Source organism: Mustelus asterias, chromosome 24 (assembly GCF_964213995.1).
Source record: "Mustelus asterias chromosome 24, sMusAst1.hap1.1, whole genome shotgun sequence".
Lineage (NCBI taxonomy): Eukaryota > Metazoa > Chordata > Chondrichthyes > Carcharhiniformes > Triakidae > Mustelus > Mustelus asterias.
In genome coordinates, this window is record NC_135824.1 from 7,114,873 (window position 1) to 7,132,655 (window position 17,783).

General features: G+C 43.5%; 1 protein-coding gene across 2 annotated transcripts in view; it reads left to right on the top strand.

Moving 5' to 3' along the window:
• Positions 1-17,783, top strand: part of map2k5 (mitogen-activated protein kinase kinase 5) — a 290,898-nt gene that overhangs the window by 213,450 nt on the left and 59,665 nt on the right. For both annotated transcript variants that reach the window (XM_078241240.1, XM_078241241.1), the window contains one exon: positions 13,910-13,939. In XM_078241240.1, the coding sequence (XP_078097366.1) occupies positions 13,910-13,939 (30 nt within the window). The remainder of the gene's footprint in view (positions 1-13,909; positions 13,940-17,783) is intronic.

Sequence of the window (17,783 nt, forward strand, 5' to 3'; positions counted from 1 at the left end):
GCCTATCCTCATAAGGCATGCCACTCAATCCAGGCAACATCCTTGTAAATCTCCTCTGCACCCTTTCAATCTTTTGCACATCTTTCCTGTAATGAGGTGACCAGAACTGAGCACAGTACTCCAAGTGGGGTCTGACGAGAGTCTTATATAGCTGCATCATTATCCCCGGACTCCGAAACTCAATCCCTCGATTGATAAAGGCCAGCACACCATATGCCTTCTTAACCACCTCCTCCACCTGCGGGGCCGATTTTAGAGTCCTATGGACCCGGACCCCAAAGTCCTTCTGATCCTCAACAGTACTAAGAGTCTTTCCCTTTATATTGTACTCCATCCCATTTGACCTGCCAAAATGGACCACTACGCATTTATCTGGGTTGAAGTCCATCTGCCACTTCTCCGCCCAGTCTTGCATCCTATCTATGTCCCTCTGTAACTTCTGACATCCTTCCAGACTATCCACAACCCCACCAACCTTAGTGTCGTCAGCAAACTTACCAACCCATCCCTCCACTTCCTCATCCAGGTCATTTATGAAAATGACAAACAGCAAGGGTCCCAGAACAGATCCCTGGGGCACACCACTGGTGACCGACCTCCATTTAGAAAAAGACCCATCTATACCCACTCTCTGCCTCCTTTGGGCAAGCCAGTTCTGGATCCACCGGGCAGCAGCCCCTTGGATCCCATGCCCTCTCACTTTTTCGAGAAGCCTTGCATGGGGGACCTTATCGAACGCCTTGCTAAAATCCATATAAACCACATCTACCGCTTTCCCTTTGTTAATGTGTTTAGTCACATTTTCGAAGAACTCCACCAGGCTCGTAAGGCACGATCTGCCTTTGACAAAGCCATGCTGAGTCTTCTTGAGCATACTAAACCTCTCAAAATGCTTATAAATCTTGTCCCTCAGGATCTTCTCCATCAGCTTACCAACCACTGAGGTTAGATTCACCGGTCGGTAATTTCCTGGGCTATCCCTATTCCCCTTCTTGAAAATAGGAACCACATCCGCAATCCTCCAATCCTCCGGCACCTCTCCCGTCTCCATCGACGATGCAAAGATCATCGCCAGAGGCTCTGCAATCTCTTCCCTCGCCTCCCACAGTAACCTGGGGTACATCCCATCCGGACCCGGCGACTTATCTATCTTGATGCTATTCAAAGATTCCAGCACAACCTTCTTGTTAAAGTCCACATACTCAATCTTTTCAGTCCACCGCAAGCCCGCAGTACATCCACCCATGTCCTTCTCCTCTGTGAAAACCTAGGCAAAATACTCATTAAGCACCTCTGCCATTTCTACTGGTTCCATACAGACTTTCCCGCCTTCACCTTTTATAGGCCCTATTCCTTCACGTCTCATCCTTTTACTCTTCACATATTTATAGAACGCCTTAGGGTTTTCCTTAATCCTACCTTCCAAGGCCTTCTCGTGACCCCTTCTGGGCTCTCCTAATTTCCTTCTTTAGTCCCTTCCTACAAGCCGTATACTCTTCTAAATCCCTATCTTCGCCAAGCTCTCTGAACCTTTTGTATGCTTTCCTTTTCTTCTCGACTTGGTCCCGCACAGCTTTCGTGCACCACGGTTCCTTTAACCTACCAACTCCTCCCTGTCTGCTCGTCCTGTAGAACTCGAGACAGACATTCCTTGAAAAACTGCCACCTTTCTTCAGTACATTTCCCCGAGAATACCTCCTTCCAATTTACTCCTCTAATTTGCTGCCTTATGTCTTCACATTTCCCATTACTCCATATAAACGCTTTCCGAGCTTGCCTGATGCTCTCTTTTTCCAATGCAAGCCTAAAGGAGATAGAGTTATGATCGCTATCTCCAAGATGCTCTCCCACTGAGAGATCTGACACCTGTCCAGGTTCATTGGTCAGTATCAGATCAAGTACAGCCTCTCCTCTTGTAGGCTTGGCCACATGCTGTGTCAGGAAACCCTCCTGAACACACCTAACGAACTCCTCCCCATCCAATCCCCTCACCCTAGGGATATTCCAATCTATGTTTGGGAAATTAAAGTCTCCCAACACAATAACTCTGCTATTATTGCATCTCTCCAGGATCTGTTTCCCTATCTGCTCCTCCACCTCCCTGTTGCTATTGGGCTGCCTATAGAACACTCCCAGCAAAGTGATCGACCCCTTCCCACTCCGAACTTCCACCCACAGAGACTCTGTAGACAATCCCTCCACAGCACACACCTTCTCTACAGCTGTGACACTATCCCTGATCAGCAGTGCCACTCCGCCCCCTCTCTTGCCTCCCTCCCTGTCCTTCCTGAAACATCTGAATCCCGGCATATGGAGTATCCAGTCCTGTCCCTGAGACATCCAAGTCTCCGTAATGGCCACCACATCACACTTCCAGGCATCGATCCACGCTCTGAGCTCATCCCCTTTATTCACTATACTCCTGGCATTAAAGTAAACACATCTCAATCCTTTGGTCTGAGCTCTCCCCTTCTCTATCCCCTGTCCATCCTCCCTCTTGCACTGTCTATAACCCTTCTCTGTTTGCGAGCTAACTTCCTCGCTCCCAGTCACCTCGTCTCGATCCCCTCCCCCCAACCTATCTAGTTTAAACTCTCCCCTTTAGCCTTAGCCAACCTTCCCGCCAGGATATTGGTCCCCCTGGGATTCAAGTGCCACCCGTTTTTTGTGTACAGGTCACACCTGCCCCTAAAGAGGTCCCAATGGTCCAGGAACCTGAATCCCTGCCCCCTGCACCAGTCCCTCAGCCACACATTCATCCTCCACCTCACTCCCTTCCTGCCCTCACCTTCCCGTGGCACAGGCAGCAATCCTGAGATTACTACCTTTGCTTTCCTCCTTCTCAGTCTTTGCGAGTCTTTACAGGTAATCAAGTCTTAAAGGTACAGACAATGTGAGTGGAGAGAGTGTTAAACACAGGTTAAAGAGATGTGTATTGTCTCCAGCCAGGACAGTTAGTGAGATTTTGCAAGCCCAGGCAAGTCGTGGGGGTTACAGATAGTGTGACATGAACCCAAGATCCCGTTTAAGGCCGTCCTCGTGTGCAGAACTTGGCTATCAGTCTCTGCCCAGCGACTCTGCGTTGTCGTGTGTCGTGATGGCCGCCTTGGAGAACGCTTACCCGAAGATCAGAGGCCGAATGCCCGTGACCGCTGAAATGTTCCCCAACAGGAAGAGAACACTCTTGCCTGGTGATTGTCAAGCGGTGCTCATTCATCCATTGTCGTAGCGTCTGCGTGGTCTCCCCAATGTACCATGCCTCGGGACATCCTTTCCTGCAGCGTATCAGGTAGACTACGTTGGCCAAGTTGCAAGTGTATATACCGTGTACCTGGTGGATGGTGTTCTCACATGAGATTATGGCATCCGTGTCGATGATCTGGCACGTCTTACAGAGGTTGCTGTAGCAGGATTGTGTGGTGCCGTGGTCACTGTTCTCCTGATGGCTGGGTAGTTTGCTGCGGACAATGGTCTGTTTGAGGTTGTGCGATTGTTTGAAGGCAAGAAGTGGGGGTGTGGGGATGGCCTTGGCGAGATGTTCGTCTTCATCAATGACATGTTGAAGGCTCTGGTGAAGATGTTGTAGCTTCTCCGCTCCGGGGAAGTACTGGACGACAAAGGGTACTCTGTCCGCCGTGTCCCGTGTTTGTCTTCTGAGGAGGTCGGTGCAGTTTTTCGCTGTGGCGCGTCGGAACTGTTGATCGATGAGTCGAGCGCCATATCCTGTTCTTATGAGGGCATCTTTCAGCGTCTGGAGGTGTCTGTTGCGATCCTCCTCATCTGAGCAGATCCTGTGTGTACAGATGGCTTGTCCGTAGGGGATGGCTTCTTTAACGTGTTTAGGGTGGAAGCTGAAGAAGTGGAGGATTGTGAGGTTATCCGTGGGCGGTACAGTTAAGTGCTGAGGTGACCGTCCTTGATGGAGATGCGTGTGTCCAAGAATGCAACTGATTCCGGAGAGTAGTCCATGGTGAGTCTGATGGTGGGATGGAACTTATTGATGTCATTTTATAGTTGTTTCAGTGATAGTTCACCATGAGTCCAAAGGAAGAAAATGTCATCGATGTATCTAGTGTATAGCATCAGTTGAAGATCCTGTGCGGTGAAGAGGTCTTGTTCGAACTGTGCATGAAGATGTTGGCATATTGAGGTGCAAATTTGGTCCCCAGGGCTGTTCCGTGTGTCTGGATGAAGAACTGGTTGTTGAAGGTGAAGACATTGTGGTCCAGGGTGAAGCGGATGAGTTGTAAAATTGCATCTGGAGATTGGCAGTTGTCGGCGTTGAGTACTGAGGCAGTTGCAGCAATGCCATCGTCGTGGGGGATGTTGGTGTAGAGTGCCGAGACATCCATTGTGACGAGGAGTGCTCCTGGTTCACCTGCTCCATGCGTGCTGAGTTTCTGTAGGAAGTCTGTAGTGTCGCGACAAAGCTGGGGGTTCTTTGTACAATGGGTTTCAGGATGCCCTCGACGTAGCCGGAGAGGTTCTCGCACAGGGTCCCATTGCCCGATACGATGGGACGGCCGGGTGTGTTTGCCTTGTGTATCTTCGGGAGGCAGTAGAGATCTCCAACGCGGGGAGTACGTGGGATGAGAACACGGAGGGCGCTCTGAAGGTCCGGATCAAAGGTCTTGATCAGTCTGTTGAGTTGACGGGTGTGTTCTTTAGTCGGATCTGCGGGTAACTGTCTGTAGTGTTCCTCGTCGTTCAGTTGTCAGTACACTTCTTTGCAGTAATCTGTTCTGTTCAGTATGACGATGGCCCCTCCTTTGTCTGCTGGTTTGATGACAATGTTGCGGTTGGTCTTGAGAGCGCGGATGGCGTTGCGTTGTGCTTGGGTGATGTTCAGGGCTGTCTTGAGTGAGGCTGATGAATCTGGTGTTGATGCAAATCCTGATGGCTTGGGCATACATCTCAAGTCGAGGGCAGCGGCCTTCCGGAGGAATCCAATTCGACTCTTTCCTCTTCGGTTGCTGAACTGTCGGCTGTTTCATTGGCTGTCTCATTGTGTTTGCTGTTGGCCTCTTGGGGTTTGTGGAAGAACTCCCACAGTCTCATTCACCTGATGAATTCCTCTGTGTCTGCTGCAAGACTGATGGGGTCTATTTTGGTGGTGGGGCAGAAATTGAGCCCTCGGCTGAGAACTTCGATTTCATCTGGTTGAAGTGTGTAGTCCGACAGGTTGACAATAGACTTTCCTGCAGTGGTACTGTTTTCTACTGTGGTATCAGGGGAGGCTTGGTTGCCGCTGGTGGTGATGCCGAGTTTCTCAAGTTTCCTGTTCTTGGTGTGCATGTAGATGGTGTAGTTCCTTTGTCTCATCTGCTTGCCAGAGTTTCGCAGCTGGTCTGCATCCTGAGCGCAAGTTGAGAATATGGACTCTATCTTGGTTTCCAGGATGTGGTGTTTGCTGTAGAGCTGGTGTATGAGGTGGTTGAGGAGTGTGAGAGAGCTGCGATGGCAAAGTCACTCAGCGTAGTCTGTGTTATAGGTTGACCTGAGTGGGTTCATGATCTGTAGTCCTTTCACTAACTGTCCTGGCTGGAGACAATACACATCTCTTTAACCTGTGCTCAACCCTCTCTCCACTCACATTGTCTGTACCTTTAAGACTTGATTACCTGTAAAGACTCGCATTCCAACCATTATTTTGTAAATTGTGTTTGTGTCTTTATATGCCCTGTTTGTAAACAGAACTCCCACTTACCTGATGAAGGAGCAGCGCTCCGAAAGCTAGTGGCTTGTGCTACCAAATAAACCTGTTGGACTTTAACCTGGTGTTGTGAGACTTCTTACTGTGTTTACCCCAGTCCAATGCCGGCATCTCCACTTCAGACTAAACTACATCAGAGAGTTTTAGGGATATCTTGGAAACCCTCTCCTCTCGAAGCCCTTCTTCATGGTAACATGAATCACATGTTACCATGAAGAAGGGAATTAAATGGATAGTAAAAAGCATAACAATTTACAGCCTGACATTCTCAATACCTTGCTGGGACTTTGGAGATTGACAGTTCAAACACTGTAAACATAGATGCAGTTGACTCCAAGTGTCACACAACAACCCTTGTCTCCTTTTAATCTTTAGCAGACTTCAGATTAGGTCCTAAGACACCTTTTCATTTGACCCTAATGTAAGAAACAGTCCCAAAACATAACAATCTTATAAATCTCATATTTGTAACCATAGACAAATCTTGGTTTAACATCTCATCCCAAAAGATAGCATCTCTGGTGGCATTCCATTGAGGTGTCAGCTTAGTTTATGTGCTCAGGTCCTCAAATGGAACTTCAGCTTCTAATGTCGAAGTGAGCATGCTATGTTGACACTGTGAATTCTGAACTCAATGGAAGATATTTTCTGTGCCTTCCTTGCATCAGTTAGATTTTAAGGTCAAATGTTTTTCTTTAATTTCACAGAAATGTGCATGAAAATTCAAGATATAAATGCATGTTAGACATTTCATTTTTGTTTGAACAAATAGACCTCCCAAGGCATTACACAAGGAGAGTCAAGATGAAGTGTGGTCTTAAATTGAATCAGTGTTAGATGGCAGAGGATAATTATATCAGGGAGTGTGGAAATAAAGGTTCCCATTTTAAAGTAATAAATTCTGTCCTTATTTTCATAGATTTCTGTCATAGGTTCCTTTGTGCACGTTTATAATGAAAACTTGCTCATTTGAACTTGTCAAATTGTCTCAGCACCCTCCTGCCAGTGGGGTTGCCAACTGCAATGCCCTCATAATAGGAGAGTATAACAGCGGCAATTTCCATTATAAATCTAGGCATAGGAATCGATAATGCTAGAAGTTGATTTTTTAATATATAGATATATTTGAGGTTCAACAGTATAAAATGTAACCAGTTTTGAAGCCAGTTCAAAAGCCTGCAGCACCCTAATCTTAATGCAGAATATGGAAAAGGGACTCGATAGAGGCCAAAACGTCTTTTCCCATGAGAGAGAGGTTATCAGGGTGAATGAACCTCTCAAATGTTTCCTGCTAACTGCTACAACAGAAAATAGGAACAGAGGCCTGGGATTAATTTATCTTTCCATGCAGCATAGGTAAAATTAACAAGGTAGGACTAAGTGTGAACAAAATGTACGCTGTTGGCTGCTTCATGCACATGATGAGAAATAAATGAAGACTTGAATAACATTTTATTGGGCTATCAGAAATTCCCAGTATACCTCATAAACAAAGAAATACTTAAAAAGTCCACCTATTGTTTTCTAGATAAATACAACCATTATGATCACAGCAAAGGCTAATAATGAGCTCAATGACCAATGATTTACATTTGTTGCATGGTAATTGAGGGAATAATATTGGCCAAAGCCAACAGCCTGACGGGCAAGGTAGATGAACTCGGGGCATGGATGGGTACATGGGACTGGGATATTATAGCAATTACTGAAACAGGGCTAAGGGAGGGACAGGACTGGCAGCTCAATGTTCCAGGGTACAGATGCTATAGGAAAGATAGAACAGGAGGTAAGAGAGGAGGGGGAGTTGCACTTTTGATTAGGGAAAGCATCACAACCGTACTGAGAGGGGATATATCCGAGGGTTCGGCCACTGAGTCTATATGGGTAGAACTGAGAAATAGGAAGGGGGAAATCACTTTGATAGGGTTGTACTATAGGCCCCCAAATAGTTGGCGGGAAATTGAGGAGCAAATATGTAAGGAGATTACAGATAGCTCCAAGAAAAATAGGGTGGTAATAGTTGGAGATTTTAACTTTCCCAACATTGACTGGGACAGCCATAGTATTAGAGGGTTGGATGGAGAGAAATTCGTTGAGTGTATTCAGGAGGAATTTCTCATTCAGTATGTGGATGGTCCGACTAGAGAGGGGGCAAAACTTGACCTCCTCTTGGGAAATAAGGAAGGGCAGGTGGCAGAGGTGTTAGTGAGGGATCACTTTGGGACCAGTGACCATAATTCTATTGGTTTTAAGATAGTTATGGAGAATGATAGGTCTGATAAATTAAAATTCTAAATTGGGGCAAGGCCAATTTTGATGGTATCAGGCAGGAACTTTCAAAAGTTAATTGGGGGAGTCTGTGGGAAGGCAAAGGGACGTCTGGTAAGTGGCATGCTTTCAAAAGTGTGTTAACCAGGGTTCAGGGTAAACACAGTCCTCTTAGAGTGAAGGGCAGGCTGGCAGAAGTAGGGAACCCTGGATGACTTGGGATATTGAGGCCCTGGTCAAGAGGAAGAAAGAGGCACATGACATGCATAGGCAGCTGGGATCAAGTGAATCCCTTGAAGAGTACAGGGGGTGTAGGAGTAGAGTTAAGAGAGAAATCAGGAGGGCAAAAAGGGGACACGAGATTGTTTTGTCAGATAAGGCAAAGGAGAATCCAAAGAGCTTCTATAAATACATAAAGGGCAAAAGAGTAACAAGGGAGAGAGTAGGGCCTCTTGAGGATCAACAAGGACATCTATGTGCGGATCCACAAGAGATGGGTGAGATCCTAAATGAATATTTCTCATCAGTATTTACTGTTGAGAAAAGCATGGATGTTAGGGAACTTGGGGAAATAAATAGCGATGTCTTGAGGAGTGTACATATTACAGAGAAGGAGGTGCTGGAAGTCTTAAAGCGCATCAAGGTAGATAAATCCCCGGGACCTGATGAAGTGTATCCCAGGACATTGTGGGAGGAAATTGCGGGTCCTCAAGTTGAGATATTTGAATCATTGATAGTCACGGGTGAGGTGCCTGAAGATTGGAGAGTGGCAAATATTGTGCCTTTGTTTAAAAAGGGCTGCAGGGAAAAGCCTGGGAACTACAGGCCAGTGAGCCTCACATCTGTGGTGGGTAAATTGTTGGAAGGTATTTTGAGAGACAGGATCTACAGGCATTTAGAGACGCAAGTACTGATTAGGGACAGTCAGCATGGCTTTGTGAGTAGAAAATCATGTCTCACAAATTTGATTGAGTTTTTTGAAGGGGTAACCAAGAAGGTAGATGAGGGCACTGCAGTTGATGTTGTCTACATGGACTTTAGCAAGGCCTTTGACAAGGTACCGCATGGTAGGTTGTTGCATTAGGTTAAATCTCACGGGATCCAGGGTGAGATATCTAAATGGATACAAAATTGGCATCTTGACAGAAGCCAGAGGGTGGTTGTAGAGTTGTTTTTCAAACTGGAGGCCTGTGACCAGCGGTGTGCCTCAGGGATCAGTGCTGGGTCCACTGTTATTTGTCATTTATATTAATGATTTGGATGAGAATATAGGAGGCATGGTTAGTAAGTTTGCAGATGACACTAAGATTGGTGGCATAGCGGACAGTAAAGAAAGTTATCTCCAATTGCAACGGGATCTTGATCAATTGGGCCAGTGGGCTGACGAATGGCAGATGGAGGTTAATTTAGACAAATGCGAGGTGATGCATTTTGGTAGATTGAATAAGGGCAGGACTTACTCAGTTAATGGTAGGACATTGGGAAGAGTTACATAACAAAGAGATCTAGGGGTACATGTTCATAGCTCCTTGAAAGTGGAGTCACAGGTGGACAGAGTGGTGAAGAAGGTATTCGGCATGCTTGGTTTCATCGGTCAGAACATTGAATACAGGTGTTGGAATGTCTTGTTGAAGTTGTACAAGACATTGGTAAGGCCACACTTGGAACACTGTGTGCAATTCTGGTCACCCTATTATAGAAAGGATATTATTAAACTAGAAAGAGTGCAGAAAGGATTTACTAGGATGCTACCAGGACTTGATGGATTGAGTTATAAGGAGAGGCTGGATAGACCGGGACTTTTTTCTCTGGAGCATAGGAGGCTGAGGGGTGACCTTATAGAGGTCTATAAAATAATGAGGGGCACAGATCAGCTAGATAGTCAATATCTTTTCCCAAAGATAGGGGAGTCTAAAACTATAGGGCATAGGTTTAAGGTGAGAGGGGAGAGATACAAAAGTGTCCAGACAGGCAATGTTTTCACACAGAGGGTGGTGAGTGTCTGGAACAAGCTGCCAGAGGTAGTAGTAGAGGCGGGTACAATTTTATCTTTTAAAAAGCATTTAGATAGTTACATGGGTACGATGGGTATAGAGGGATATGGGCCAAATGCGGGCAATTGGGATTAGCTTAGGGGTTTTAAAAAAAAAGGCGGCATGGACAAGTTGGGCCGAAGGGCCTGTTTCCATGCTGTAAACCTTTATGACTCTATGACTCTATAAAGCTATTGCTTCCCGGCTTTTGGCTAAGATCAAGTGTCAGAGAAAGCCCAAGATGGGGTGTGATGCTTTATCATGTCAGCTTGGATCTTGTTTGTCTTCCTTAGGAGGACCATGAATTGGATTCAGTTGGATTTTGAATTTGGTTTTTGGTGCAAGCAAGGAATGGATTTGGGTTTGCCTGCTTCATTCTGAGCATTGGCTTCGTAACTTTAAGGATGGAGTAAAAAATTAATAAAGAAAAAACTCTGAAAGCTACCTTCTTTGTGATCTATCTCAGCAAGAACATAGACATCCTCCTCATTTTGAGTATGGTGATGGACTAGTGGTATTATCGCTAGACCACTAATCCAGAAATTCAGCTAATGTTCTGGGGAGCTGGGTTCAAATCCCGCCACAGCAGATGATGGAATTTGAATTCAATTTTTTTTAAAAAGAAAAATATCTGGTATTAAGAATTTACTGATGACCATGGAACCATTGTCAATTGTCGTAAAATCCCATCTGGTTCACTAATGTCCTTTAGGGAAGGAAATCTGCTGAACTTACATGGTCTGGCCTACATATGACTCCAGAGCCACAGCAATGTGGTTGACTCTCAACTGCCCTCGGGCAACTAGGGATGAGCAATAAATACTGGCCAGCCAGCGACGCCCATGTCCCACCACTGAATAAAAAAAATTTCTCCCATGTTGTATTATTAGGTTGGCGACTGTGTAACATTTTCAGTTTGTACACTTGGACATTTGAAAAAAGTCAGTATTACAATTCTAAATTTTGCCTGAATACAGTTTATGTTTTGAGGAAGCATTTTGAGCTTTGTAATGGGATATAATAGTGGTTACAGACGTCATCACAAAAGCATTTTTAGATAATAGTAACACGCAAGAATGTCACAACATTAAAGAATCCTGGCTTCCTTAGTAGCCCAATTGATAAATATAACATAACTGAGCTATGCAGACTTGGTTTAATTTGCTGTTTGCATTGCATTTTTACTAGCGGCAGGTGGCCCTCTGTCATGTGGGGAGACCACCTGATTAACCCTGATGGCCTCTCTGTGTGCTCAAGGAGTGGGCCCTCCCATACGCATCCCGTGATCCACAGTGGGGCTTCCCAGTGGCAATGGCTGCCCCTGCAGACCACACCAAGCATTCCCCACTCACCCCCTCACCCACTTACCTTGTTCCAAGAATGGCATTCATGCTGCTTTCCCAGCTGGGTGCAGTCCCAGCAATGGCCGTCATTCGCTGCTGAGACTGAAGGACAGCTGATCTTCCGATTGGCTGGCAACTCTGGTGGCATATCATTTCTTAAAGTGACGGGAGCCCTGACGGCAGCTCATTAGCTGCCTATTTGCCACAGAATCCGGCTGGACTTCCTTGAACCAGCTGAGCCCCCGCCCATCCTTCCAACCTGTCATCCAGGCCATTTGCCACCCCTATATAATCCAGCCCTCGATGTGCAGTAGCAAAGAATAGGATAATGGCAGAAAACATGGAGAATTTGTGATTTCAGAGAGGCCCCTGCATGCTCGATGTCTGGCTTTAGAAATGTAAAAGTTACAAACAATAGCATATGCATTTTCTGACTTGATTGTCGATTGATGTTTTAGTTTGAGTTTCCAGATTGCTGGTAATGACCAAGGGTACACATTAGTATTGTTTAACCTCAACATTGGCCCTTTATTTTATTTTATTTGATTTATTAATGTCACATGTATTAGTATACAGTGAAAAGTATTGTTTCTTGCACGCTATACAGACAAAGCACACCGTACAAAGAGAGGGAAAGGAGAGAGTCCAGAATGTAGTGTTACAGTCCTGGCTAGGGTGTAGAGAAAAATCAACTTAATGCGAGGGAGATCCATTCAAAAGTCTGATGGCAGCAGGGTAGAAGCTGTTTTTGAGTCAGTTGCTACGTGTCCTCAGACTTTTGTATTTTTTGCCTGATGGAAGGTGGAAGAGAGTATGTTCGGGATGCGTGGCGTCCTTGATTATGGTGGCTGCTTTTCCGAGGCAGCGGGAAGCGTAGACAGTGTCAATGGATGGGAGGTTGGTTTGAGTGATGGACTGGGCTTCACTCATGCCCCTTTGTAGTTTCCGGCAGTTTTGGACAGAGCAGGAGTTCTAATTCCCACTCATCGTCCCTTGTAAAGAGAGGCCTGAAATATTGTAGACATGCAGGATAGGTTTGAGGTTGCATCAACGTTTCTGTGATACAACCAGAAAGAATGCTTTCTATGGTGCATCTGTAGAAGTTGGTGAGAGTTGCTGCGATAGGCTAAATTTCCTTAGTCTCCTGAGGAAATAGAGGCATTGGTGGGCTTTCTTAACTATAGCATCCACATGGAGGGACCAGGACAGGGTATTGGTGATCTGGACACCTAAAAACTTAAAGCTCTCGACCATTTCTACTTCGTCCCCATTGATGCATGCCCTCCACTATGCTTTACCCACACTATTCAAAACTCCACAATTGCCTATTGTCTTGTCTTTTAAAAAGCATTTAGACAGTTCATAGAAATCATAGAAACCCTACAGTACAGAAAGAGACCATTCGGCCCATCGAGTCTGCACCGACCACAATCTCACCCAGGCCCTACCCCCATATCCCTACATATTTATCCACTAATCCCTCTAACCTATGCATCTCAGGACACTAAGGGCAATTTTTAGCACGGCCGATCTACCTAACCCACACATCTTTGGACTGTGGGAGGAAACCGGAGCACCCGGAGGAAACCCACGCAGACACGGGGAGAATGTGCAAACTCCACACAGACAGTGACCCAAGCCGGGAATCGAACCCAGGTCCCTGGAGCTGTGAAGCAGCAGTGCTAACCACTGTGCTACCGTGCCGCCGGTTACATGGGTAAGATTGGTATAGAGGGATATGGGCAAATCCGGGCAATTGAGACCAGCTTAATGGTAAAAACTGGGTGGCATGGACAAGTTGGGCCGAAGGGCCTGTTTCAATGCTGTAAATCTCTATTACTCTATATGGTAATGATCTTAAAAGTATTCAGCAATGAAGTATTTTACATGAAGTATTTTGTTTTCTTGAAATGATTTTTGCATTATCCCGTAATGCACTCTAGTTAGCTATTCACATTCTAGGAAATGCTCTGTAGCATTAGCTGCTTTGATGATATTGTATTAAGCAACCTTTACACATTTGCACTGAAACAGATAAAACTTGCACTGTTCCTATGTAACATTGAAAAAAAAATGTATTCATGTGTCTGCAAAAGCTGTGATTTGGACTCAGAAGCGGAACGGTGGTTGATAATTTTCATCAGGGCTGCATCCTTCTGGAGATACAGCCTCTTTCAACCCCTGGTGATACAGAAACAGAGAAAATTAAGAAGGACATTAGAGCTTCATTAAATCTGAAGCACATTTAGTACAGTGAAATATCTGCAGGCTATTTCTTAGAAGATTACATACTATGCTGTGTGTTCCGTTTTCTTTTAAAATAGCTCAGTGCAGGAATTTATCCATGATTAAGATAAAATCCAATATTAGACTTGTGTTTAAATTACCTTTTTTAAAAAAGTTTTACATTTTGGAGGTTATTTTAAAAATAAAATTATGAAGTGTTAATTTCATTTAGGTTTTTTAATGGTAGAATTTGAGCTCTTGTCTTACAGTGAGACTATGCCCCACATGCAGATCCGTAACTAGACAAATATTATTTCCTTTTGCAGCTTGCTCTTGGGAGGTTTCCATATCCTCAGGTAAGATTGTTCATTACTGGCTTTTGCCACCATGACATTCATCCCTATGTATGAAGGTACAAGGGAGCAATCCTGAAAGTTTGTGCCACATACAAATAAAGCTGCAGTGTTAAATTGAAATATGCTATCTGTCCAATGCTTTGGAAACCATTTTTATCCCCTCTTTCTCCCCTCCCCAGCTGTGGTCTGTATCGGCTAACCAGTCTTTGGTTTGTCTGATTTAAAAGTCTTGTCGGCCTACATTCTTTGAGCATCCATTAACTTGTTATTATTATGCAAATAAGAATTGTATTACACATACAAATATATGCATGGTTAGATTGCGTGTGCGTGTCACAAGCATGCTCACTGAATAATCAGCTCAGATTTCCTCCCCTTGCTGATATTTTCTTTTCAGTTTGGTCTCCCCCGAAGTTTTTTTTTGAAAATTATGACAATGCCTCTTATATCTGTTTTTGAAGCATTTCCAATTACTGTTGCATATGATATGGCTAAGCAGGTTGATGCAAGTCAGCATATTAACTAAGTGTATGATTGATTAAATATTACATATATGATATACTGGCGCAAGTGTAAGAGATTTTGTTCCCTTTCCATAAAAAGGAAGGAGGGGGGAAAAAAATGACTGACTTCTCTTAGGCTGTGAAACCAGGCCGGGTTAATAAATTACATTGAAATGACCCGAAGTAAAAATAACTTCTGTGCAAATAGTGCCCCTGGTATTGTAAAGCTTTGAATGTTTTCACACCCCATTAATTTATTACTTCTCTTTCTTCATCTTTAAATTTCATTTTTTTTTTAAATTCAGACTCCCCGCTGCAGTAGTGATTTTCATCTTGTTGTTAATTTTCCCAGCTCCATATGGAGCTCCAGACATTTCACCTGCAGGCTGTACTAGATTTTGCTGTAGTGATCGCACTTCCGGAGGCCAAAACTGTCAGTTAAGGTTCCTGGTGCATCTGTCTGCACCAGGCATTTTTTTTTTGCTGGCACTGAGAGTGTGAATAACAAATTGGATGCACCTGAGATTTGGATGATTAGTGTGTTTGTGTATCAGTGCTATGTATGTACTCCTTGTAAGCAGATAGCTCTGGGGGGGCCTAAATAGCCGCCATAGGTGGAACTGTACTCAAACCTTACGTTTTGGCTTCCCCGAGTACGCTGTAAACATCCCTCACATTAAGAGGCTCGAAATATTTCATCCTGCTTTGTCATTGATTAGAAAAGAGTCTTTAATTTCATTTCACCCCATGTTGTGATTAATTTGCATTCTTTGTCAGAAGTTAATGAAGTTTTTTACGGTTCACACTGAAAATCCTTGAAGACATCTTATTTGATCTTCTGTTTATACAACCGCCGGCAGATGCTGTTTTGATTGATAGCACGCTTTCATTCCCCAAGTTATTTTAAGCAACTGCTCCGTTTTGAATACAATATATAGCTACTATTTTCCCTTTCCTCATCGGGGGAAAAAAAATTAACAAGAATTTATGCTAAAAACTGACACTAGCCTTTGGGAGGTTAGTCTCCTCTGTTGCTGCTTTAAAATGTTTTTGGTCTTTATGTAGCTCTAATTTAATGAAAAGTAAAAGTTTGCTGAATAGATGTCGAGTACTAATTGGAGTCAATGCAGGACAATCCCTGAAGCGGCATGTACCAGGGTTTCTTCCTTTTTTTTGCATATAATCCATATTATTGACACTACTTGCCCTGAACATTTTCATTCGGATGCAGACAACTCATCAAGGATTTAAATGCTTGTTTGACTTGGAAACTGCAGTTACAAATTAAAAAATTGTTTTTTTTTTTGTAAATTGACACCTTCTAGAATTTTAAATAAATCCTTAGTTAAACATTTACTTCAGGATTGAATGTTTCTCATAATTGCAGATTCAATTATAATTTTTTGCTGAACTAATTTATTGTGATATAGTGTCAGCAAAAAGCATGAATATTTGAACTATAAAGTCCTGTTTCAGAAGGGAAGCTGTTTGCTTCAGGTGAAAACACCATAAGAATTTGCTGGGGCAATTGGGCTAATGTTATTGCAAAGAATTCTTACCAGTCCATTCGTTTATCTAAAATTACAATTCCTGCCAATTTTAGTTTGTCTACATATGTATTATGCAGTATTTCATTAATGCGTTGGCTTTACAAATAGAGGCATACGCCGGAATTCTACCACCCCGCCCACCACGGGAATCAGAGCGGGTGAGGGGCGGACAATGGGAAGGTCTCTTGATCTTGGTGGGATTTTTCGGTCTCGGGTTGAGTAAGGCCGTAAAATCCCGCCGATAGTGTAGAGGTCTAAGGGGATTGTAATGAATCTTTATAAAACATTGGTTTAGCCTCACCTGGAGTATAGTTTCTAATTCTGGGCACTGCATTTTGGGAAGGATGTGAAGACTTTTGAGATGGTGCAGAAAAGATTTACAAGTACTATTCCAGGGACGATGGACTTCAGTTACATAGATAGATTGGAGAAGCTAGAGTTGTTCCCCTTAGAGAGAAGAAGGTTGAGAGGAAATATGACGGGTGTTCAAACCATGAGGGGTTCGGACAAAGTAGAAATTGTTCCAATTGGCAGAATGGTTGAGATCCAAGTGACACCAATTTAAGGTCACTGGCAAGAAAAACCCAACAGTGACGAGAAAAAGCTTTTTTATGAAGCAAGTAGTTAGGATCTGGAATGGTCTAAGAGTGTGATGGAGTTAGATTCAACTGGTTTAAAAACAGAATTGGATAAGCAACTGAAGAGAAAAAAATTGCAAGGCTACAGGGAAAGGGTGGGGGAATGGGACTACCTAAGTTGCTATTGCAAAGAGCTAGCATAGACATCAAGGCCCCAATAGCCTCCATCTGTACTGTAACGTAACTAGTCCATGACTGACCACTTTTAAAATATAAAAAGTAAATATTTTAACACTGTTCCGATAACCTGTCTTCCCTTCAGCTGAAATGTATACTGAAGTGCTAAGTCCCCTTCATGGTTTTTATAATGCTCTATACTAGCTTTCAGGTAATCAAATAAAGTATACTACACTTAATAATACTTTTCTGAACTTCACCACATATCAAGAATGCGGGATGCTCTTTTAAATTTAAAAATAAATAGTTTCGTTAAAATATAAAGCACAGAGAAACTAAAGATTAAAATCTGGTTGGTTTTGAGGAGTCTAATATTTCAGCACTACCCACACACATATCCCAGTACTCAAATTAATCCGATTAGTTGTGATGCAGTTTTGCCATTGATCGCTTGGCATATATCACTGCCCTATTAAAAACTTTTGAAGCACAATCCATCATTTCTTAGGGTGGGTTTAAATATTTAGAATTGAAGCACAGGGAAGCAGAAAGTGACCCCACAATTACAGTGCAGCACTTGGCAAAATGAGGCACTAGTGGAAATGAAAGTTTTTTGTTTGGGAGGTCAGGTATTTTAAAATAATGGCAATAAATTGAATTTTATTTGCAGATTATACATTATACATTTCTGGATTGCGTGTAAAACAGAAATCCAGAGCTTAGCATGAATGAAAACTTTAGGCTTTCTTGAATGTGACCAAGACATAAACCCTGTTCAGTCAACCGACTAAATAGAATTTTGCTGTTTTTAAAGATTTAATTTCTTGAATTAAAGCAAAAGTGTTTTTATTAGTTTCTCAAGGGTGTATTTTGTTTGAATAATGAGTATACCCGGCACAAATGGTTTTAATTTGTGGAACATGTACAACTTTAGAATGGATAAGCACTGATTGAATTTCTATAATATAAGCTGATGCAATAATTAGCTCTATTAATTGCTTTACCCTATTTCAATAAGATGTTCTGGTACTCTTGG